This window comes from Myotis nattereri (genome assembly GCF_964212035.1).
Source record: "Myotis nattereri genome assembly, chromosome: X".
Taxonomy (NCBI): Eukaryota; Metazoa; Chordata; class Mammalia; order Chiroptera; family Vespertilionidae; genus Myotis; species Myotis nattereri.
The window spans coordinates 141,700,383-141,726,163 of NC_138078.1; the positions used below are offsets into that span (position 1 = coordinate 141,700,383).

Genomic DNA, 25,781 nt, shown 5'->3' on the forward strand with positions numbered 1-25,781 from the left:
GGAAAGTTGCTGGCCAGCGTTAGGCTAATGCCACCTAAACTCTCACACGGGTCGTACCATACCCAAGATTCTGGAAAGAAAGGTCAGCACAGAGACACCTGCTGCCTCGGAACCCTCAGCCTGCCTCCTGTGCTGAGAAATCGACCTAGGAACCGGACTGCTATTGGGTGCAAGGAGGGTGTACCCCAAAATTGTAAAATGACAGCGTACTCTTTTAATAGTGTGATAAAATGTGGAAAACAAACTTCAGCATTGTAACTGTTTTTAAAGTGTGTGAATCGAGAACTACTTTACTATTTTCGCCATCTTGTCGCCTACCAAACAAAGTATCCAGTTCCAGACCTTCATAACTCAAAAGTAGATCCTGGACCCCTGTACAACCGTGAAAGTAGACCCTGAATTCGCGTACAGAGGCAGTCCTCTTTGAATTAATAACACGAGGGAAGCTATGAAGAAATTAACTGATTTTGGAAAATATCATATATGCAAATGAAATATATATGCAAATAAAAAATGTTCAAAATCCACTTAATTGGGTCGCGCGGAGGGATCCACGCGCGCGCGTGCGCGCACCGCGGAAGGTTCTTCGCGGAGGGAGCCGGTCATAGGCCTATAAAAGCCTGAAGCGCCCACTCGACGCCATTTTCTTCTCAGACTCTGTCTGGGTAGGCGCCATGGCTGAGGCAGAGCCGAACGTTGCCATGCCGGAGGAAGACAAACCTGACGCGGATACTGTTCAGGTGCTTCGGGACCTGGCCAATCGCCTGCGCATCCATTCCATCAGGACCACGTGTGCCTTGAGCATCGGGTAAGGCGCCTTTTTCGAAGCCAAAGTGGCTCCGGCTCCGGGCTTTAGGCCTAACGGTCCTGAGGTGAACCATTAGGCCCGATTTGGGCCTACTGGGGTTTGGCTTCCGTTTCAGGCGCCAACTAAGCGTGGCTGTGGCCTCACTGGTTCACTTAGTGCCCAGCCACATGTCGGGCATTAGCCGCTCACCCCGGGAACCCCCGCGGGGCTGGAGGGGGGGGAGAGGGGGAAGCAGTGTGGTGGGGGGGCGGGGAGTGGGCCTTCCCGGGGATTGGATCGGGTTAACGAGGATTGGAGCTGGAACGGGAAGGCCTGGGGTTTTCTGTGGAAGTGGTTGCGTCGTCACCCGGGTCCCGAAACCCAGGGCATGGGAGTGTAAAGAAATAAACCTTAACAGGGAGCCATTTGGTCGTCTAGTATTTTGTTCAGGATTTTTTGCATCCATATTCCTAAGAGATGTTAGCAGTTTTGTGGTATTTGTCTGGTTTTAGTGTAAAGGCGATGCTGGCTTCAAAATGCGTTTCGAAGTGTTTCCCGCCAGTTTTTTGGGTTGTTTCCCCCACCCCCCTCCCCCGCGAAGAGTTTGAGGATTGATTTCTTTAAAAATTAGGCCCAGCCCTGGCGGGTGTGGCTCAGTTGGTTGGTACAGGAGGGGGCAGGTTTCATTCCCGGCCAGGGCACATACGCACGTTGTGCGTGTGTGTGTGCGCGCGTGCTTACGCATGCGTGCGTGTGCGTGTATGCGTGCGTATGCATGCGTGCGTACGCATGCGCGTACGCGCGTATGAGCGTGCGTACGCATGCGCGCATACGCATGCGCGTGCGTGCGTGCGTTGGATCGCAGTTGGCACGTGTTCATCAGCGTTTCTCATTCCCCCCCCTTCATCCCTTTTCCCCCTCTTCCCCTCCCTCCCTCTGAAACCAAAAAAAAAAAAAAAGGCCCAGAGTTTTTGTTTGTGGCAGAAGTTTTTGCCTACTGATTAAATCTCTTTGTTAGTTATGGGTTTATTCCGATTTTTCTATTTTTTTGTGACTATCTTAGGTTTTCTGTTTCTAGAAACTTTTCTAAGTTAGCCCATTTATTGATGTACAACTAACTTCACAGTACTTTTTATAGTCCTTTTTTTTCCTGTAGAATTGGTAGTAATGTCCTTTTTTCGTTTCTTAAATGAAATTAGTAATTTCAAATCTGATTTAATAATTTAGTAATTTTTTTTTTTACTTAGTCTAGCTAAAGGTTAATTTTAATGTTTTCAAAGAACCAACTTTTGTGTTTTTTCTGTTTTTCTTGGTCTCTATTTTATTCAGTTGTCTGAATTCTTTATATATTTTGAATATTAACCCCTTATCAGATACATGGTTTGCAAATATTTTCCCCATGTGGTAGGTTGTTTATTTCATTTTGTCGATGGTTTCCTTTGCTGTGCAGAAGCTTTTTAGTTTGGTGTAGTCCCACTTGTTTATTTTTTATTTTGTTGCTTGAGCTGTAGGTGTCATATGCAAGAAATCATTACCAAGACTCATGTCAAGGAGCCTTTTTTCTATGTTTTCTCCTAGGAGTTCAATGATTTTTGGTACTATATTGAACTCTTAATCCATTTTAAGTTAATTTTTGTGAGTGTTGTAATATATGGGATCCAGTTTTAATATTTTACATGTGATTATCCAATTTTCCCAGCACCATTTATTGAAGAGACTGTCCTTTCTCCATTGAGTATTCTTGGTTCCCTTGTTGAATATTAGTTGCACATGTATGTGTGGGTTTATTTCTGCTTCATGGTATTTCTGGCTAATGATAACACAGATAAATTCAAGCAACTCAACAAATGTTCAAGTGCTTATGGAGTCACCAGGTTGTGAGGTTACTGGGTTTGAAGGCATCCTTAAAAACTGAGTTTGGGAGGCAGTGCCCCTGCCTCCTTTTCCCTTGATTGGATTCTTCCAGGGCGAGGAAAAATGACTGCTGCTTCTGGTCTGAGGAGACTGCTGAGAAGTGTCCTCATGCACTATCCTTGGTGAATTGCCTGTGAGAAATGACCTGTGCCATGTCTGTCTTTCAGCCACCCCACATCATGCAGCAGTGCTGCTGAAATCATGTCTGTGCTATTCTTCTACATCATGAAGTATAAACAGGAGGACCCAGAGAACCCGAACAATGACCGCTTCATCCTTTGCAAGGTAAGCAGGCATGGGAGCCCAGAGCCTACTCAGATGCTCGCTTAAACTCACTTTTAAAGCCACCATGTAGCCCTAGCTGGTGTATCTCAATGGTTGGAGTATTAGCTCACACACTGATTCTATTCCCGGTCTAGGGCGAGTACCTGGGTTGCAGGTTCAATCCCCACCCTTGTTGCCGCACATGTGGGAGGCAACCAATCGATATGTCTCACATAGGTGTTTCTCTTTCTCCTTCCCTCCCTCCTACTCTCTCTTTGTCTCTTTCCTCCTTTCTCCATCCCTTCCTCTCTAAAAATCAATGGAAAAAATATCCTCAGGTGAGGATTAACAAAATATAAAGATAAAAATAAAGCCACCATGTGGCAACAAGACCTGAAATGGGCTCTATTTATCTTTTTATGTTCTTTTTCCTTTTCCGTATATCTTTGTCCATTCGGGCTGCTGTAACTAAATACCACAGACCAGATGGTTTATAAACAATAGAAATTCATTTTTCACAGTTTTGGAGGCTGGAAGTCCAAGATCAAGGCACCATCATGGTCGCATTCTGGTGAGAGCCCTCTGCCTGGTCACAGACTTTTCACATGGAAGAAGCGGCCTCTCTAGGGCCTCTTTTATAAGGACACTAATCCCATTCTTGAAGGTTCGGCTCTTGTGACCTCATCACCACCCACAGACCCCACACACTTCCTAATACTATCACCTTGGGCATTAGGTTTTCAACATAATGTATTCTGGGGGGACACGAACATTTAGGAGCATAGCACCTTATAAAGTTCTAAAAGGTGTCCTAGGGAGGACTGTGTGGTATGAAGGATGACTTGTGGCAAGTAGCCACCCTTCCTTTCCTTTGGTGGTTCCCCTCCTCACCCCACCTAGCACTAAGGTCCCCTTGGCAGGGTCATGCTGCTCTCATTCTCTGTCACACGTGGGTAGAGGTGGGCAACATAGCGAGTCCAACTTGCTGAGCTTGAGGAAAATTGAATTGGATTTGAGGAACACCCTACCCTGCCAGTCAGCTTTCTCTCCCATTTCTCTGCAGATCTGACTTGACATTAATGGAGGACTTTCTCATTACATTAGGTATAGTGTCAGGTACCTCATTACATCGGGTGATGGGAAAGAAAAGGAATGTTATAAGCAAGATCGATTTAGAAGGATGTATAGCTCTGTGCAGCTCTTTGATGCTATCTGAAAGTTTGCTGTATCCTGAGCTATCTATTTGTTTTTAATCTTCACCCGAGGATATGTTTGTGTGGTTTTTTTTTTCATTGATTCTAGAGATGTTGCCTCCTGATAGGGGGTTGAACCACAACTTGGGTATGTGCCCTGACTGGGAATCAACCCCAAATGAGACCTGTTGGTGCATGGGACAATGCTCTAACCATCTGAGCCACGCCATTCGGGGTCTGAGCTAATCATTTTAAACTCAAATAGTAGAGAACCAGGTGCAAACACATCAGTGTTTGTTTCTGTCTTTCCCTCTGTCTTCTACTCTCCCTAAAAATCAGTGGGAAAATATCCTCGGGTGAGGATTAGCAAATAATAATAATAAAGCCATAATAATAAAGCCAGGGAGAAGCAGAGTTGGTCTGAGTGCAGAGTCTAGGCTGGGCCCAAGGGCATGCAAGGCAACTGGGAGGCAGAGCTTGTTACTGGAATAAGGTAGGAGCCATGGATAAAAGGATGAAGCTAGAGAGACTTTAGTGGGGACAGTTCTGTGAGACTAGAGATGCAAAACGGAGAAAGAGTCTCTGGGGTCACAAGAGCACGTGGAGAAACCTAGGGAAGGTCAGGAGCCCTGAGTGGAGCAGAGGAGTTGGAATGGAAAGGAGAGGGATCTGAGACTAACAAATACCCATCCACGGTAGTGACAGCGCACTAACTTCTGTTTGGTTGGAGCTGTCATTTAAATGGAGCGAGGGAGCAGACAAACCTGTAAATAGCTAGCATATCAGATGGGGCCAAGCATCCTGGATCCAAGGGAAGTGCACGAGGGTTAGGGCTTGCTAGTTGAAAGAGATGGTCCAGGGCGGCCATGATGCTGACATTTGAGAATTTTGGAAAAGGCGAGGGAGTGAGCAATGTACCTATTTAGGCACAGGCCCACCGAGCACTTGAGGAAGAGGGAGCAGCAAGTGCTAAGACCCTGAGGCAGGCATGTTCCTGGGATGTTCAAGGGGCAGCAAGGAGGCCAGAGCACCCAGAGTGGTTGGAGGGAGAGTAGGAGGTGAAGGGGGGCCAAAGTGGACAGGCCAGTGCAAGACCTTGGGCTCTACTTGGCACAAGATAGACTTGGTCGGTTCTTGGCAGAGAGTAATGAACAGGCTCTCCCGTGGCAGCTGTGTTGAGAATGGCTATGGAGGAGCAGGGAGGCCACTGCAGTGATAGAAGGGAGAGGAGTTTGTGACCAGGCCGAGATGGTGGCAGTGGGAGGATGAGTAAGTTCAGTGGGCCTTAAGAACCCGTATTCTCCAAAAAGGTTGAACATTTTCGTTTGTGCATGTGTGGATAAAAGGCCTTGTGAAATGGCAAGGTTCATGCTTAGGTTTTCTGCTTTGCTCTTGGGCCCTATGTAGCCTGCAAAGTGGAGGAAAAGCCTCCCTCTATTTTCCCAAAGCTCCAGTTGCCCTTGCCATGTTGCGTTGAATACCTATGGTTCCCCTGTCTGTGATCTGAGATTTGGGGTGCATGTGGGTGTAGTGAAGAGGAAGTCACACCACTGGGTGGGAGGGGACATTCGGAGGAGCAGCCTGTTCTCAGTGCCAAAAGTTGGCCTGATACTCAACTTCCTGATACCTGTGGCCTTCATGTGCACCGAGGTTCATTTGGTTCCTTTTCTTACAGCGACTGGCATTTGTTGATGTGGCAATCGGATGGTATGGACCAGGACTGGGGACTGCGTGTGGGATGGCATATACTGGCAAGTACTTTGACAATGCCAGGTAAGTTGCTTACCCAGAAACCACTTAACTGTCACCATACAACACCAGGCACTTTGGCTTTATTTAATCAAAGGTTTCTTTTTCTGAAGTGGCTCCACCTTTCTGAAGTCAGGCATATCAGTGCCTTTCTTACAGGGGCATGTGCGCAGATGCTGCTGAAATGGGAGCAAGGTGGAGGCTGGTGGCTGTGGGGGGCGGGGTGTTGTCCCAGGGTTGGCTATGGTTATGTGCATGTTCAGAGCCCCTCAGTTCCTGGTTCTAGCCGGGTGGTCCTTCTGGAGGCATTTCATGCTTCCTCCACTACTCAGGCAGCTGCCCTGCTTTATTTCCCGTAAGTCTGTTGACATTTTTCATCTTTCATTATTGCCTCTATTAGTCCCTATCCTACATTTAATCACTTTTTAAAACATAACAGCATTTTCGTGGGGTCTGGGTTGTGTTTTATTGATATAAATGTTTCATGTTTCTGCTGCGGAGGAGTTTACCATTTGCAACAGAACATATGCTGCTGAGGTAGAATGTTTTGATTGTTATGATTATTGTAAATAAATTTGTAAGATCAGAAGTAGAAGGTGGCGATGCTTAAAATGGAGCTTACCAAAAAGCTGTATATGTAAATGTTTGGGTGTTTAACGGAGCAGCTTTCTTCCCATCCCCTCTTGTTTGTTGAGTCCAGAGAAGTGGCAGAACCTAGAAATAGCCTTTACAGCTAGAATGAGAAAACTAGCCAAAGGTGGTGAACCCCATCTCATGAGACCTCGGCTTTTAAAGCTGCGTTTCCTCAGCTGTCGAGTTTGAACAGCGTGGACAAGGAAAATAGTCTTAGGAACTTGATGCTCTGAAGCAGCTGCCTCTGTCTGTTCCTTTACTTCTCTCCATGAAATGTATTTGCTTGAGTGGCCCTGAAGAGACCCAAGCAGAATCCTAAACAACTTTTCGCTTGCCCCAGCTACCGCGTGTTCTGCCTTTTGGGAGATGGTGAGTCCTGGGAAGGCTCCGTTTGGGAGGCATTGACCTTCGGGTCTCACTACAATCTGGATAATCTCATGGCCATCTTCGACGTCAACCGCCTGGGCCACAGCGGCGTCTTGCCCATTGAGAACTGCATAGAGATCTATCAGAAGCGCTGCGAAGCCTTTGGGTAACTATCCTTGTCTTACGTCACCTCTTTTCTGCCCCATCCGCCCTTCACCTTGTAACCTGGCCTCCTCCTTGCTTGATAGGTGGAACACTTATGTGGTGGATGGTCGTGATGTGGAGGCGCTTTGCGACGTGTTCTGGCAAGCAGCTCAAGTGAAGAACAAGCCCACTGCTATCATTGCCAAGACCTTCAAGGGCCGTGGCATTCCAAGTAAACAAGTGTTTCTTTTCAGCTTGGGGTTATTAAAAACGTGTCTGCACAGAAGACGAGGCAGGAGACTCAGGCTGGCCAGGCAGACAACTGACTTAGTGCACAGTGGCTATGCATGAAATATGTGTGGAGGCTCTTCCTGTCCTTGGCTCTTACAGCTAGCATGTCTGGTTAGGGTGGAAGGGGAAGCCCAGACCCCCAGCAAGTGAGCAGTGATTTTCTGCATACACAAGAAAGTAGCTACGAGGATAGTCCAGTTAGAGGACTGGCAGAGAATGAATCTCCACAGGAGTGCAGAGTGAGAAGGTGCTGCTACCTACGTGAGCAGATATGTAAATAAGGGTGTACACAGACACACACACACACACACACACACACACACACACCCATACCCATGTTTGCCTCTGTCCACACTGTCAGGGAAAACACAGGCAACTAGTAAAATGGTGCCTCTAGGAAAGGTAGCTGTGTAACAGAGCCTGGGGAAGGAAGCGTTTTGAAAGTCTCCTTGCAGATGCCAAAGCTGACACCTAAAGTTCTCTCAACCTAAAGTTGTTCCTCTCAAATATAAATAGTTATAAAGAGTATGATTCCTGGTGTGTTCTGACATCAAAATTTTGTAATAAAACTGTTCTATAACTCCTCCCCAAAATACAGTCTTACTCTGGTATCCCCAGTTCAGGAAATGACCGCCTGACCAATTTGCTTCTGGCAAAAACCTGGATATCATCCTTGCCTCTGACTCTTCCCTTATTTGCCCCCTACACACATACCTAGTCCACCATCAATTCTGATTTCTGCCCCTAAAGTATATCTCAGATCTGTTCACTCCTCTCCATCTCTCCCTAACTGCTGCCTCCACACGCCAGTCCCCACAGGGCTGCTATGGTGATCTTTCTTTTCTACAACACAGGCCTGACCAGTCACCTCCCCCACTCCAACCCTTCAGTGGTTTACCATCTTGCGTTGAAAAAATCTCAAAACTCCTTATATGAATGGAATCCTCCATGGTCTGCCCTACCTGTCTCTCCAGCCTCATCTCCCTCACTCTCCCCAGCACATGGACCAGTGGCCCCCTCAAGAGCCTCTGGGCCTTTCGTTCAGGCTGTTCTTTAGGAGTGCAATACCATCTCAGGCTGTGCCATATTTTTACTCCTGTGAATCCTTGGCTGACATCTTTTCCATCAGAATACCGTAAATATTTATGGAATAAACATTTTATTCCTTTGGTTGCAGGCGTTGAGGATACAGAAAATTGGCATGGAAAGCCAATGCCAACAGAAAGAGCAGATGCAATCATCAAACTAATTGAGAGCCAGATTATGACCGACGAGCAGCTCACACCAAAATGCCCTGTTGAAGACTCTCCTTATGTCAACACCACCAATGTAGAGATGACCTCTCTGCCTGCTTATGAAGTCGGTGACAAGGTAAGCAAACTGTTTGGTTCTCTGCTTTTCTTTCTAAATACATGGGACTCTTTATTTACTCAGATATCCATGGATGAACCAACTATTAGGTGGTGTGACACCTAATAAAGGTTATAAGCAATGAGGATGGGTTTCCCAATTTTCTTTCACTATGTCTGATATTTAGTCTTTGATTTCAAACTTATATCTGAATTTTCTTATCGGTCATTGGCTACTTATTAGTGCCCAGCGTTGTGTAGGTTTTGTTTGTTTCCTAAATTCAGTTTGTGAGTTGGCAGTCCACTGTGCATGAAGAAATTCTGTGTCTGCTCTAAGAATGGGGGCCTGGCTGGGCTGATCTTTTGAACTTTCTGGATTACACAAGGAACCACGCCAATTAAAAAGATCAACTCTTGCCCTGACCGGTTTGGCTCAGTGGATAGAGTGTCGGCCTATGGACTGAAGGGTCCCAGGTTCGATTCCGGTCAAGGGCATGTACCTTGGTTACGGGCACATCCCCAATAGGGAGTGTGCAGGAGGCAGCTGATCGATGTTTTTAACTCTCTATCCCTCACCCTTTCTCTCTGTAAAAAATCAATAAAATATATTTAAAAAAAAAAAAAAAACAACCACCACCTCTTAGCCCTGGCCAGTGTGGGTCAGTTGATTGGACATTGCCTGGAGACCCCTTGGTTTGCAGGCTGATGCTCCAACCACTGAGCACCCCGGCCAGGGCTTAAGGTCTACATTTTAATGTTTATAGCTGAAAAGTCACAGAGGCATTTACATTTGGGGAAATTAAACGTTTTTATCCTCACCTGAGGATATGTTTTTATTGGTTTTTTAGAGAGAGCGGGAAGGAAAGAGGAACATCAACTGGTTGCCTTCTGTATGCACTCTGACCAGGAATCAAACACACAACCTTTTTGGTGCATGGGTTTACGCTCCAACCAACTGAGCAAGCTGGCTAGCGCAAGGGAAATGTAATTTTTTAACGATACAAATGGTACAGAAGAAGAAATTTATTTTTGAGAAATTGATACCTAAGTGAGGCAAATATGCATTTAAGATTTGCTAGCAACCCATTTTTATGACCCTAAAGGAAATTATTGGTGAATCGCAAATTTGCTTTCTTCATTTATGTAGAATACAATTTGTAATTCTACAAAGTGTTCACCTCCTTTCTAAATTCAGTCTAAGAAACTCTACTGTTTGACTTTTCCAGGTAGCTACTCGCAAAGCATGTGGTTTGGCTCTGGCTAAGCTGGGCCATGCCAATGATAGAGTCATTGTGCTGGACGGTGACACCAAGAACTCCACCTTCTCTGAGATATTCAAGAAAGAGCACCCTGAGCGCTTCATTGAGTGTTTTATTGCCGAGCAAAACATGGTGTGTATGCTGTGGGCATCCCTCTTGGGTCTTCTCATTGATTAGCAGTGGCCCACTGGACACATGAGTCCTGGCCCACATTACAGTTTTTCTTTCCATGGGCGGGGCGGGGAGGGGGGAGTCTCCAGGGAAACTGGTAGAGAGTAGCTGGGCAAAGTCTAAGGGGTAGTTTCCAGGACTGCTGGGAGGAGCATGGTAGACTGCCCAGCACCCTGTCCCGATAGGTCGCAGCCATCTAACCCCAAGGCTCCAAGCCCAAAACATCCTGAGTTCCCCTAGTAGCTCTAGGTGGCCCTGCCCTTTCTGCCCTGCTTACAATTAAGCAATCCCTACAGCCACCCAGAGGCTAGTAGGTTGAGAAAGCTACAAGATACAATGATTTCTCTATTTCTTCACCTAATATATCCTAGATACTCAAATGTTGTGCCAATTGCAGCCTCAAGAAGGCCAATAGAGAGCTGTGGTCTTGGGTAAAGTTGTTTGCTTGTCTGTGCTTCATTTCTCCCTGGAGTGATACTAACGCAGGGAGTCTCTTTTAGATGGGTGCACACCCTCTCCTTAAAGAGAGAAAGGAGTTAATGCTAGGAAAAGCCTTGACTTCTGAAGCGCTGTGCCAGTAGAGGACAGTGCACACCTGGCTTCACATTGTGCAGGCCAAAAACAGCACTGGCCAGAAAACTACGGGCCAGCAGGTCGCGCATGACCGCCAGAGAGATTTTATTTGGAACAAGTAGTATTTGCAAATTTTGTAATTAGTTGCAGGCTTTTAGAAACCAGATTTTATATAGAATCTGAACTTCTGGATTCTCTTCAAGAATGGGAAAGTTGGCAACACTAGGATAGCATTTCCTCCTGCCACCAGTCAGCTGGAGCCATTTAGATGGGCTGTACCCCTGCCTCCCACCAGCCTGCCCATTCACTCACGGTGCTTCCCTGGCCCTGTCAGTGTTGGAATTTAAGGCCCCCTGTTCAGTAAAGTAGGTCATCACAATTGTAAGAATATGTACATTTTTTTCTGTGAGTCTCATTAAGCAATTTCCATTTTGAGTGGGGAAAAATATAATCCACTATTTTCTGAACTGAGCCTCCTATCAGAAAGCTTGCTCCCCAACTCATTGATGATCCCTTCAGTCACCAGTCATATGCTCTGTGCCTACTAATGTGTTCTTAGAGTTGGAAGAAGTACTAAAGAAGCAGGCAGTAACCAGTACCATGGTGAAACAAGTGGGTAGTGAGAGTGTGACTAGCACCAATCAGGGATAGCTTCAGAAGAGGTGACCTTTAAGCTGAGGCTTAAGTGACAAGGAGTCAGTCATGCACAGCTCGGAGAGATGGCATTCCCAGCAGAGGGCACAGCTATCTCTGATAGGCTCAAAGTTGAGATGTTTGTGGGGCAGAAAAAAGGACAGAGTGGCAGAAGCATGGTGACTATTAGAACAAAATTGGTTCAGAAAGGTCACCAAGGGGCAAATTATACAGGGCTTTTGCAGGCCACAACCTCATGCGAGTTCCCAGTAGGGGGCAAATGAGGAAGGGTGTGACCGAGCTCCAGGACTCAGTCCAGTGTCCTTAGGGAAGAGGTGTGCACCATCCACAGATCTGGCAGGAGCAGCAGCAGCCAGTGGGAAGGGGCATTGTCCTATGCAATGCTGCTGAGGCCAGATACAGTGAAATGGAGGTCAGGCAAACTCTTGCATTTGGCACCTTCAAAGTCCCTTATAGGCATGGTAGCCTAGAAGAAGGACGTTAGGCAGAGAGTGGGGACAGGGAGAGAAGTTGTGAAGCTGGAGATGGGAGGGTGAAGATGGAAGATAGCAGCACATACTCAAATGATGAGTAAATCCAAGAGAAGGAGAAACAATACGGAGGGGAGGGGATAATTCCATAGTCAGAGATGCCCTTGAGAAAGGAAGAGAAGGATGAGATATTCAGCATGGTGAGCAGGCCCCATGTCTCCCAGCAACACAGTGGAGAGGCCGGTCAAGGGGCAGATGGGGGAGCCTCCATTGTTCACCTCTTATCCCCCAGGAGGTGTGAGGTAAGGGCACCAGGAAGAAAGGTGTACAGAAGGTATGGGAAGGACACCCACGAGGACTGAGGGGATGGCCATGGGTGTCCCAAGCTTTGCCTTTTTGTGTTTGAAGAGCCAGGCCAGTACCACAATTCCTCTGGTTTCTGGCAGTGTTCAGGGGACACTGGGTTTGCCAGGTTTGGGGTTTTCCTGGGTATGTGCCTGGGGTTGGGTATACAGAGCAGGGTGTTATCCGGGGACCATGCATTACTTACTGGTTAAGGGGAAAGGGGGGCAGCTAGGGGTGATGGGGGCCTTGTCCAGAGGTATTCTGATTCACTTTCTTGGTGTTAACAGGTGAACGTGGCGCTGGGATGCGCTATTCGTGGTCGGACCATTCCTTTTGTTAGCACCTACGCTGCTTTTTTGATCCGAGCATTTGAGCAGATCCGTATTGGAAGCATCACTGAATCCAACATCAACCTTATTGGGTCCCACTGTGGGGTATCCATTGGTATGAGTTCTCAATGCCATCATCTTGATAGCCTTTCTAGTTGACAGAGAAAGATTATTAATCTAAACGGTTAAATTGCCGATGTATGTAGGGTTTCATAGCATTTGATTATTTGTAACCACTTAAAAAACAAATGCTTTAAAAGTTCCAGGATACTCTGAGTAACTTAGAGCAGATCTCTTGATATTATTGTAAAACGCCCAGTCTTGCCGTCAGTGAGAAGACGTAATCTGTCCTGAGTGCATCTTTAATGTCTAGCCACATACTAGGTGTGAATAGGGCCACCCCAGCATTACAGAGTTCCTTTCTGCTCTTGGTGTGGTCATGGCACAGGGGAGCGAGGAGCACAGCCTGTACAGCTTTGCCTGGGTGGAGCAGCCTGGTGGGATGGAATGGGAAGCTGGGAGAATCCTGATGCTAGGGAGTGAGGCCAAGAAAGATACCACTCTCAGGGCATTAACCTGGCAGGACATGCTAAATGGAAACAGTGGGAAATGGGGAAGCCAGGAAGAGGGTTGAAATATGGTGTGCATTAGCAGTGGATGGAAGATAAGAGTGAATCTGAAAAAGTCTGAAGAAAGAAGTCACATTGCTGACAGATGGAGGAGTTCAAATTGCCTGGGAAACGTCAGGGAATCATGGTCATGAGTGACAGAAATGAGGACTTGGGAAAGATGGAGGTGCCTGATGTACTGTGGTGGGGCCCCTAGGTAGATATGACAGCTTACAATTGCTGCTAGAATGCTGGAGGGGAGGGTGGGCCAGAAGTGAGCATTTTGGAGTTATCTCTGGGACTCCCTGGGAGAGCTAGACTGGCCAAGAAGTCTCTGGATGGGACACATGCGGGGGGGGGGGGGGTGAAGTGAGGAGAGCCAACAGCATGTCAGGGTTGGCCTGGGCAGAGGGCCTGGTAGGGAATTGGGGGTCTTTGCCTGGAGCTAGGTATAGTGAAAGTTTCAAAATAAGTCAGCAACGTGGAGAAGTGGCTCTGGGGCCAACCCAGAAGAGCTGGGAGTTCTGAGGTTAGACACTTACCCCAGGCAAGGCAGTGTGCATAGTGACAGTCCCCTTCCCAGCTCGAAGAGGCAGGCCACCCTAGTATACATTGGGCTTTCTCTTTTCACGGTGTTTCTGATCAGAAACTCTGTTCCCAGACAAACCCTAAGGTCTCCTTAGTTACAATAGCACCCCAAGGGTGCCCCCAGGGTATGTTATGCTCAGCTACCTTGAGGCCTTAAGAAGTAAGACCACTTCAATCTAAAAACCTCAGTCTCTTGATGGAGAAGATAGAAGAGCAGAGAAGGAAAGACAAAGCTGAGAGGACCCTCTTAAGGAGAAGGGACAGGGACAGAGACTTGATGGGGCCTCAGCCACCTGTCTGTGCTCAAGAAGAACATGAAGTCACCTTGGACAGCAGTAGCAGTGCCCAGTGATCAAGTGCCAGAGGTTGGCAAGGGTCAGGGCCAAGAGGAAATCACTGGTTGATCTGGAAGGTCAATTAGTCAAACCCCGAGTGTCACAGTGATGTCTTGAGGGAGATAGATGTGTGACAGCTCATTATAATTATGAGGCATTCTATTGACATACGAATTGGATAGTTTTGCAGGCTCTGCTACAGTTGTGGCCACCTTTCTCCCCCGCCCCCAGATGTCAATAAGAGCTGTTGCTTATCCAGCAGAGGAAGCGGTCCTAGCTTCTTGGTCTGTCTCATGTTTTTGTTGGGCTGTGGCTTTGTTTTCTCAGGTGAAGATGGCCTCTCCCAGATGGCCGTGGAGGATTTGGCCATGTTGCGAGCGGTTCCCAACTGCACCGTTTTCTATCCAAGTGATGCCGTCTCCACAGAGTATGCTGTGTTCCTGGCGGCCAATACCCAGGTATTTTTAGGGGCCACTGGTTCGGACAGAAAATGCTTCTGAGCTCTGCTACTAGTTTGGTACTGGTGGTTGGATTTTTCCCATTTTCTCTCAGCATAAAGGTAATAGACATTATAGAAAATTGGGTTGTAGGATTCCTTTTAAAAATAGAACCATTACCCAATAAAGGTGTTAAGCACATAAAACATGGACACATTCAAAGACAAATAGTGCAGAGAGATGCTGAACACCACCTGATGGCCCAGGACTTGGCAAGAAGAGGGAGCCTGGGGCTCTGAGTCAGGGAGCCTTCGGCAGGGCCCAAGGAGTGGGCTCCGGCAGTGAGCCATCTTGTGCTGGCCTTAGACATACCCCATGCCACCACCTGTGACATCCAGAAAGCCAGAGAATGGCCTGTGAGACTTCACTGCAGACAAACCCTAAGGTCCCCAAACTGGCTCCACCCTCAGAAACAGTGCAGATGGGCAAGAGTGTGGCTTCTGCCCCACTTTTCCCTCTTAAAGTCTCACACAAGGGCATCCGATGAGCACAACCTAATTCCTGCCCAGAATCCAGTTACAGGGGCATCTGGGGGAGGTGGTTTTCACCTTTCCAACCATTCCAACTGTCACCAGACTCTCCTCACTACCCAGCCCTGCACCCGACCGTACCTCTGCACCGGTGACTCTGGGCACAGTTGGTAGATTGTGGAAAATCCGTTCTAAGCATTTGCAATGTGTTAGAGACGTTTCTTTTTTTAATGTTTTTATTGATTTCAGAGAGAAGAAGGGGAGGAGAGGGAGGGAAAGAGAAAAACATCAGTGATGAGAAAGAATCATCAATCGGCTGCCTCCTGCATGCCCCCCACTGGAGATCGGGCCCACAACCCAGGCACATGCCCTGACTGGGAATCGAGCTGCGACCTCCTGGTTCAGGGGTTGACACTGAACCACACGAGCTGGGCTTGACCTTTTTTTTCCCTTAACCTAAGTGGGCTCAAAGTTTATGTATGTTCTATACTTGATTTTTTACTTACTATATCCTAGAAATTGTTTTATGCCTGTGTATATACATAGTGATCTCATGTGCTAGAGGATTCCATTTCTAGGAAGATCAAGAGAGGCAAAACAAAGCTGTGGTCACAAATCAGAACAGAGATTGTTGCTTGGGTACAGGAGAGGGGCACATGAATGCAATCTGGACTCAGGTGATGGTTATGTGCTGTATACCTTTGTTAGAATTTGTGGATCGCTCCACTGAGGTAAATTTTACCTCAATAAAGACACTGAATATAATTGATTTATAACATTGGGATAAATGAGCAGAAGCAGTGTTTCTAAATTAATATATTAGTTTATAATGTATGATTTAAATATGTGTGTAGTCCTAGCTGGTTTGGCTCAGTGGATAGAGCATCTGCCTGTGGCCTTGAAGGGTCCCAGGTTCAATTCTGATCAAGGACACATGCCCAGGTTGCAGGCTCAATCTCCAGTCGAGGGTGTGCAGGAGGCAGCTGATAATGATTCGCTCTCATCATTGATGTTTCTATCTATCTGTCCCTCTCCCTTCCTCTCTGAAATCAATAAAAATATATATATTTTTTAAAGATATGTGTGTAAATTAAATACTTTAGACATTTGGATATTTATACTTCTGTTTGTGTTGATAAAAATGTATTTACATCTTACTGGGGAAATACTGAGTCACTTTATATTCCAGTGTTTAAGGTATTTCTAAGGTTGAATCATTACAAGCTATTATGGAAAAAATTAATTGTATTAACATTGTGTTCTGACCTTTCTATTTAACATGAGCCAGTGCTCCTGCCCTAAATTTATGTTCTGTGTGTGGGGACAGAACAGGTCAGCGTTTATTTGAGAAAGATTTTTAAATCAGTGAATGTGGAAACATGCAAAGCTTGTCACTAAACGCGTCGCCAGGGTTCTGCATAAGTTTTTGGCTGGCTCAGTAATAATCTGACCAGGTGATAGCTGACCTGTTTGCCAGCGGTTTGCCCTTGCTCCAAAATGTGTGATTTATTTTAGTAAAAGAACTTCTCAGTCCTCCTCCTCCTCCTCCTCCCCTGCCTTTGTTTAAAGGTTTATTAGTTGGAAATTGAGTTAGACTTTCTAATAGTTCTGGTTTCTGTTTATACCCTAGGGGATATGCTACATTCGGATCAGTCGTCCTGAAACTGATGTTATTTACGCTCCAACAGAAATTTTTGAGATTGGAAAGGCCAAGGTAAGCCCTTAAGTTCTCCAGTGTTCTCTATGTCATTTCATGTGCAGATAACTATTCTAAAACTAGCACTAGGTATCCTCACAGTCAAGGCTTCATCCTTTCTTTGTTCTAGTTTTTAAAAAATCAGTTGTGACCTTTACCTGCTTTTCCTCCAGAAGGAACATTTTACCAATATCAGCCAGAATTGAACTTGTCTCCTTTCTGAATGTAGTCTCTCTTTGTTGAATTTTAAAAGATAAAGCAATACAACCTGAAGGTACTTGAGTTGCTTGGCTATAACATCACACAGCCTCAAGCTAAACAAAATAATAGAACCTATTATTTCAAAGGAATAACAGATCTATGAGGTTCTGGCTTTGCATCCTCAAGGCCAGGAACAAAAGGAAATGGGAACCATCTTGCTGTTGGCAATTGTGTGGCCCTGAGATGGTTTTTGCACATTGGATGGGGCCTTAACCTGCAGACCTGCTAATAAAGGCTAGCATCCTAGGTACTTTCTATCTCCTGCATCCTCACTAAAGCCCTAGAAGCACACATTGTTTGCAGCCCTGTTTTATAGATGAGGATCAGAGAAGGTGAGCAGCAAGAGATCATACTGCATAGAACAGTTTTATGCCCTACTCTTATATGCCTCTTAGAAAGTCATTAATACTCTTCTTGACATGTTAAGTGTCATGTCAGTCACCGGTGACTGACACTATACTTTCCGTTTGGACCTCATCAGTGTCCGGCCGCCAGCATATTGGTGAAAGCAGATATTGCGGGTTAAACGGAAAGGAAGACAAAACAGTGGCCATTCTTGAAGGAGCAACAGGTGACATCCTACTTGGCTGCTAAGGGCTAGGCTGCTCCAGAATTTATAGTTGCTAGTGCTCAGAATGACTGACTGAGCACTGAGTGGCTTTTAGTGCATTATATCCCGAACAGTCTATGCCTGCCACTAGGTAGCGGCCAGCACTGGGTGGAAAAGCTGCAGTATTCACCTTCAGTGTCCTATTATCCTCTGTACTCCCACATTTAAACTCAAGTATGTTTTCCTCTGGGATGTGAGGGTTTCAATGATAGTCAACGGTCTACAGAGCTTTCTCTTAACTCTCCAGTCAGTCTTTTTCCCCCCTAATATTTTCCCTACCCTAACAAAGTTAGTTTCCTAATAGTAAAGTATGTGAGTTAAAATGTGTATGATAATATGCATGCTATGGATAACTCAAGGGCTGAGTTTTACAAAAGAGACATAAGGGGAGTGACTGTGTGTGTGATTTTATATATATATATATATATATATATATATATATATATATATATATATATATATATATAGGCTAGGATATTCTCAGAGAATAGAGTGGCTTAGAAGCCCTGACTATACTGTCATATAGGAAAACCTATAAAGATGGCTGAAATGAAGATTAATTCCATATGCCTTTGGTTGGGGAGCTTTGAGGAAATCAAACTCTGAGAAAGGCCAAGGGCCCTGTCTTTGCTTGCAGAATAGCAAGTGATTGAGAGCATCGGCTTGACATCAGATGGGCCTGGTTGCTGTCTCAACCCTAGGCAAATTCCTCCTGCTCTGAGATTTGCTTTCCTTGGCTGCAGAATGGGCCACAGCACACTCACGGCATGCAAGGGGCTCGGCACAGAGCGTATACATAATGTCCTCAAACAGTCCCTGTTAACATGTTCACCAGTGGAGTTCAATCTGTTTTTGCTCACGCAGCAAGATGTCCAAGCAGTCTAGAGATGGTGCCTTTCCAGACCCCTTAGTGGGTATGAGTCCATCCTCTGGCTGAATATGAGCCATACAACTCACTTCTGGCCCCTCTGTCTTTTTTTTTTTCCCCTCTGTCTTTTAGATCCCTATTTGATACCCACTTTCTTGGTTAAAGGGTCCTTTTGTATTGTGTAAGAACTTAGTAATTTGGCACTGGAAATCATGAGTAAAGGTCGATGAATTTGTAAAACAAATATGAAGTGGGGGTTATCAAAAAGAGCGTGTCATTTTTCAGTGCTTTGATTCAGCCTTTTTTATAGTGAATTATTAATGAGTGAAATTGGGGAAGAGCAAAAGGTGATCGAAGAGCAGTGTGTTAGAGTGTCTTCCACCTTGAGATGTGCTCTGAGCATAGTAACCACAGCATTTTTGTTTTGCGGGTGCAATACCAGGTCATTCGCCAGAGTGTCGATGACAAGGTCACAGTTATTGGAGCCGGAGTTACTCTGCATGAAATTTTACTGGCTGCTGATGAACTTGCCAAACAAGGTCAGTTTGTTGTTAAATGTTGAAGTTCCAGCTGGGGAAAGGTGGGACTTGGGCTGCCTCATGTGCCCCAATTGGTGGTCTTATTCTAAGTCTGCTTTATATACTAACCTGGTTATTGCTGTTCTCCAGATACTCCTATCCGCGTCATTGACCTGTTTACCATTAAACCCCTGGATGCTGACACCATCATCGCCCATGCGAAATGCACTGGTGGCCGAATTATTACCGTGGAGGATCACCACCCAGAAGGTATGTCTTTTCAGAGTCTGCTTTGGCAGGACATGTTTGGTTGGAGGCACCCCGTGCTCCTGGGCGTCACCAACTACTTAACCTGTATTGCTGCTCTTCACAAGTATATCAGTTTAAGAGTCTCTTGGCCACCTACTCATTTGTGTATGCTTGGCCCCTCGGTGGCACAGGACCCACAAAGACAGGTCAGGGATGGAGAACCCCAGTCCTTAGGCTCCCTCCATTCCTCCTTCCCTCCGTCCCTCCCACCCATGAGGGACCTGCCAAATACTCTCCCCTCTTCAGCAGTGAAAAATGCGTCACTACAGACCCAGGGAACCCACCTGAGACCCAGCACCCTGGGTTTTATTGGGGGTTGGTCATGTGAGCCCCGCCCCCACCCCCCACCCCCGGGCCAAACATGTACCAAATTTCCCAACTCCTAGGACTATTACAGAAACAGTCCAGGTGCAGGGAACACCGTTATGATTAGGGGAAATGTCATGTTGGCCGAGGGGACTTGCACCAGCCCATTGCCCAGGTGCCACCTGAGGGCCAACCTTGCAAGTGGCCCTTCTGAAGCTGGTCACCTCAGGCCTGCCAGTTGCTCTTTTCTTTACAATTCATTTGTTGATTTTAATCATTTGGGGGATCCTGGCAGCTTTGAGTATCTGAGTTCCACGGTCCCCTGTATCCATGGAGCCCTGGATGAGAGCCCTAGTGCAGGTGGGGCTGGGAGCAATTTTGGAACCTACAATGTAGAATGGGCAGTCGGGAATGACTGCTTCCGGGAATCAGTACTAGTGAAAAATCTTTCTCCTGGGAACCAGCAAATTCAAAGGCCTGTATATATATCATGGGGCATTGAGGTTGACTACCCATTTCCAGAACAGAGCCTGACTTCCCTTGCTTCCCCAGGTGGCATCGGGGAGGCTGTGTGTGCCGCTGTTTCCATGGAGCCCAACATCCTGGTGCACAGCCTGGCCGTGCAAGGAGTTCCTCGAAGTGGAAAACCGAGTGAACTACTGGATATGTTTGGAATTAGTGCCAGACACATTATAATATCTGTGAAATGTCTGTTAACTAACTAAAACAGCTGCTGACATCTCTACATTCATACTTACTGACAAACCAGCATTTAAATCTATACTTTTTCTTCTTTCTTGTTAAAACAAATTTAGCTACCTTCCAGTTAAGCATAACTACGTATACAAGTTTTACTCACCTGTTTAAGCAATTAAAATGGGTTTTAAGATTTTAAGTGATAGAATGGCTTATAAAACAAGCACTTAATAGGAAGTTTTATGATAAAACTAACCGATACCTGGTCTGGGGATCAACCTTAAGTAATAGTATCTTAAATGTGTGTGTGTGTTTTCTCATAAGTAAAGAAAATGTAAACTGTAGACTGTAACCGCCTGGGTTGTGCAGCACACTGCTGTCCCAGGTGGAGAATGGATGTGCTGCTGTCCTACCTGCAGCTTCTGGGCACTGTGTGACTGCAGAGGCTCTGGAGTTTCATCTCCCCTGTTACGGTGCGTGAGGCAGTAGTGAAAGCTCTTAGACTGTCCTTTGCTGCTTGAGGTGACTCGTCTATGAAGAAAGAATACACAACTAGTTCTAGTATACACACTGCACTCTTGTGAGGTCTCAAATGTCTCATTTGCCCAGTGACCAGATCAAACTGTTAACTCTTTTCTATTCATTTACTTGTTAAAAGTTAATAAAGCATTTCAAAAGCATTTGTGCCTTGTATGTGTGATTTGGTTTTTCCTGGATAAAATCCTCAGTAAGGAAAGCGCTTCTATCTAAACCAGAAGGAGAAAGGGTACTGAGCAGGACGTGCACCACTAGAGGACAGTATATGGCCTGAAAAGCCATCCCTGAGCCAACTCCTTATTTCAGCTGTAAGTACATGAATCATGTGGCTAAAATACAAGAAGGAAGTACCAGCCAGATAAAGATGGGCTCAAACTTCAAAACTAAATTTAAAATTGACTGGATGTGTCTTGGTATGTCATGGTCCTTATTTTTATTGCTTTCATTAACTGGTCATTAGGAGTCTTTGTCCTGGGATGTGAGGTAGGGACTGAAGAACTGGCCTGGCACTCCAGAGTCTTCCTTGGAGGCCTACTCATTCTGCTCCTGCCCTTTTAAACCGCTGAGCTCATTTCCTGGCCTGTAAAATTAGTATATTTGTTGTGCTTATTTTATAAGATTTCAAGAAAATTGGTTTAATAAGGAATTGATATGATTAATACAAATATCAAACAAAAATTTAAAAATCAAACTTAACTGGCAAAAATCAGTTGATAAAGGGTCATTATCGGAAGTTGAGAAAATGCACATACAAAAAAGATTTTTACCTCAAGCATCTCATACTCCATACAATTTAACCCATTAAAAGTATACAATTCAGTGGTTTTAGTATATTCAGAGTTGTTGGGCAACCATTACTGTGGTCAATTTTACATTTGCATCACACCAAAAACCCTGCATCGCTTAGTCGCTTCCTACTCACTTTCCCAGCCACTGACAATCACGTATTTTCTATCTAGGGTTTGCCTATTCTGGACATACGTATGAATGAAATAGTATGTGGCCTCTGTGTCTGGCTTATTTCACTTAGCATAATGCACTTGAGGTTCATCCACATTATAGCATCTGACAACTTGTGTTCTTTTTAAGGCCCTATACTAGTCCATCCTCTGTACAGACCACGTTTTATCCGTTCATCACCTGATGAACATTTGAGTCGTTTTTACTTTGTTGACCATGAATAATGCAATGAACATTTGTATTCAAGTTTGTGGATACATAGGGTGTCCCAAAAAATGTATGAACACACTTTGAATAATTATAAAGGTAGTGTTTATTAAAATACATTTCAAAATAGAGCTATCAGCTGTCACAGGGTGTATACATTTTTGGGGGGGACACCCTGTATATTTTCACTTCTCACCTGTATACAAACCTGGGAGTGGAATTACTGGGTCATATAGTAAATGTTACTCTCTTGAGTGTCTGTGTGTGTTCATTTAAACAGTTTTATGATGCGTGAATCAGAATTTCTGACATGAAACCAGAATGTGTAGCTATGTACTAGCACCACAGTTGCTTGAATTCGAGTGTAAACTGCCCCTATCTGGTGAAACCTAAAACAAACTGTAGATACCATCCATGATTAAAGTGCCTGGACTCAGACCCCCTCAAGGTGCTGTGAAAGAACAGTCGGACCTATCTTGTACTAGGCACTGAGAGAAACCATGATCACTCAGAGAAAGTGCCCTGTGGCCAGCTTGGGCCAGTTATAGCTTTTCTGAGTGCAGAGTAGCCAAGGGGTGGGGGAGGACAGGCACACAGTAAACTGGCATAGGCACTGAATGTTCCCTAATTGTTCTGAAGCCATGGACCCTTACCCCTGAGTCTTCAGAAGCTGCCTTGCCACTCTGAATCCCTTCCATGGAAGAGTGGCACTGGGGGGGGGGGGGGGGGGAGTGGCCCGCTGCTTGGCCTTCATCCCCAGGTCGGCTACTTGTTGGGCTGGTGGGGCAGTGACTAGGTAACCCACTTTGCCTGTTTCATCTGTAAAAGGGGATGTCGCTGCTCATGATGGCGATAGTATCATAGTATGGCCAAGATTTCAGAAGTGCCATCGACATGAGAACCGCCCTGCCTTCCTGACCGGTTGGTTCCTCCTCCCCAGCCCTGGCTTGGCCCTCCGCCTGCCCCAGCCCCTTCCTGGCCTCACTGGGATTGTCCAGGGCTCAGCGGCGGCGAATCGGCCCGCCTTTTCTCTCCCTGGCCGCCCCGCCCCTTCTCTGCAGCCTTGGCTGCTCACATTCCCCTCCGAATCGCCTGTGCTTTTACTGGGGCGCCCTCTACCCACCATTTGACAGCTTCGCGCCGGCCCGCGCCTGGCCTGCCTACCCGGGGCGGGCACGCCAATCCTTCTGTGGGCGGCAGTGCAGGCTACGTCATTGGGCTTTGTTCCGTCACTCATTGGGAATCAGCCAATCAGCGCCGTCAGCGCCAAACTGGGCGTGGAGGGCAACACCAGAGGAGCAACACCCACCGGCTTGTGGCTGGAGCCGAGCTGGTTGCACGCGCCCCGGCATTCCTGGGACTAGCGTTAGGCGGCTACCCTGACCCCAGAAACGAAGCGGATATGGGCACTTGGTTCTAACCGCAGGCTGACCGGCAATGGAGAGCAGAGAAAAGGGAACACTCGGGTGGAATGGAGTTGTAAGGGCTAAGGGTGCAGAGGAGAGGAAGGTAGTAGTGGCTGGAAGTGCAGGCAAGGGTGGTGGCGGGGGTGTGCATCCCAGGCCCTCCGGGATGCCTAAAGGGGAAGGAAAGTGATGCAGAGACTCAAAGCTCCGAAGCAAGTAGGGCCTGGCAGCTGAGTTCTCTAGGTAGGACATGCCCACCCACAGGCCGTTCTGGTCTTATTTGCCACAAGAAAGTAAGAGAGGGTACCTTCTATGTCCCCACTGTGATACCGTGCCCTGCCAGGCCATGCTTGGGATCAGAAAAGCGGTGGCCTGGAATTCAGGAATCCTGAAATGGTCCCACGTGCGATTCTCTATTTAATGAGGAGGACAAACAGCAGTTACAGAACACTCGGAGTAAGGACGCAGGAGTGCCCCAGGGCTGTAGGGGCAGAGATGCAAAAAGATCCCGCCCTTAGTGTATGCCTGTGTCCCTGGAGCATGCTGTGATTGGTCCCTAGTTTGGGGTCTAATGGCAACAGGGGGTGGTTGCAGAGGATTTCAAGGACAGCGGGTGTCTCCTTGCAAGACACCTGCTCAAATGAAGTAATGACACAGCCCTCCAGCAATGGAACACCAGTCCCAAGACACAGGAAAGCAGCCAACTTTCAACAGAAGGGAGGCTCAGAGGCACTGGGGGCTTCCTGGTGGTCCGTTTCAATTGAGGCTAACCAGATGTCCCGGTTCCAGGTATCAGGATCCCGCTCCTCTAACCACTCCCCTACCTTCTATCTCTCTCTCTCCCTCTCTCTCTTCCTCTCTGAATCAATAAAGACAGAGGAAGAGAAAGAAACATGGAGAAAGAGGGAATTCAAATGACATTGGGATTCTGTAACCCACTCAATTAAACATTGTGTTTGATTTTCAACACTGTCAGTCTTACAGACACAGAAGCACAGGAATTTCCAGGGCTGTCACTGAGGTCATCTGCTTGTCTGTCATACTGTGACTTGAGCAGAGAGGAAAGGAACTGGAGCTTGAAAATTACTATATATATATATATATATATATATATATATATATATATATCTACACTAATAAAAGAGAAAAATGGTAATTGGCGTACGGCGATACCTTTTTCATTGGCTAATCAGGGCTATATGCAAATTAACTGCCAACTAAGATTGGCAGTTAACTGCCAAGTAAGATTGGCAGTTAACTGCCAACAAGATGGCAGCTAATTTGCATATGTAGGCACAATGCAGGGAGGCGAAAGGGAAAGCAGGAAGAAGCCCCCTGCCACTGACAGTGATCAGAAACCCAGGGGGGAGCTAAGAGCTGGGGGGCAGGGCAAAGGCGGCCCTGGGGCCGCCTTTGCCCTGCCCCCCAGCCATGATCGGAGAATCAGGCGCCTTTGCCACCCTGGCCAGTGATAGCAGGAAGTAGGGGTGGAGCCAGCGATGGGAGCTGGGCACGGTCGAAGCTGGCAGTCCCAGGAGCTAGGGGTCCCTTGCCTGGGCATAAAGCGAAGCCCACAATCGCAGCGCCCCCCGCTGCCACTGCAGGTCCCCGCTGCCTGGGCCGGACGCTTAGGCCAGAGGTGTCAGGCCTGGGCAGGGGCGGAGCCTGCAACCGCGGGGAGCTGGGGGTCCCCTGCCCAGACCTGACACCTCTGCCGGAGGCCTCAGGCCTGGTCAAGGGGCCGATCCGGTGATTGGTGATCGGAGGGTGATGAGGGTCAACTCCTCTGGCCGAGGCATCAGGCCTGGGTGGGGGACGGAGCCGGGGATTGGGGGGATATGATGGTCCCCTTGCCCAGGCCTGAAGCCTGGGTCAGAGGCGTCAGGCTTGGGCGGGGGGTGGGGCAAGCGATCAGAGGGAGATGGGAGTCCCCTGCCCAGGCATGATTCCTGGGCCAGAGGCCTCAGGCCTGGGCGGGGACCAGAGCCAGTGATCGGGGGGAGATGGGGGTCCCCTGTCCAAGTCTGACACCTCTGGCGGAGGCGTCAGGCCTGGGCAAGGGGCTGATCAGGCGATTGGAGGGTGATGGGGGTCAACGCCTGAGGGCTCCCAGTATGTGAGAGGGGGCAGGCTGGGCTGAGGGACACTCTCTCCCCCCCCCCCACCCAGTGCACGAATTTCGTGCACCGGGCCCCTAGTGTGTGTGTGTGTGTGTGTGTGTGTGTGTGTGTGTGTGTGTGTGTATATATATATTTTTTTTTTTTTTTTACAGAGAGGAAGGGAGAGGGATAAAGAGTTAGAAACATCCATGAGAGAAAAACATCGATCAGCTGCCTCCTGCACACTCCCTACTGGGGATCGAGCCTGCAACCAAGGTACATACCCTTGACTGGATTCAAACCTGGGACCCTTCAGTCG

The 25,781-nt window shown here is 47.0% G+C and overlaps 1 protein-coding gene across 1 annotated transcript; it reads left to right on the forward strand.

The window, feature by feature from the left end:
• Window positions 1–674: 674 nt before the first annotated feature.
• Window positions 675–20,926, forward strand: TKTL1 (transketolase like 1; the record flags this gene model as incomplete). Its single annotated transcript, XM_081081152.1, has 13 exons — window positions 675–808; window positions 2,869–2,986; window positions 5,834–5,931; window positions 6,881–7,072; window positions 7,155–7,282; window positions 8,519–8,712; window positions 9,917–10,081; window positions 12,450–12,606; window positions 14,350–14,480; window positions 16,620–16,703; window positions 18,867–18,963; window positions 19,093–19,212; window positions 20,110–20,926. 13 exons carry the CDS (start codon window positions 675–677, stop codon window positions 20,280–20,282), a joined length of 1,791 nt encoding a protein of 596 aa, XP_080937278.1. The 3' UTR covers window positions 20,283–20,926.
• Window positions 20,927–25,781: the final 4,855 nt, after the last annotated feature.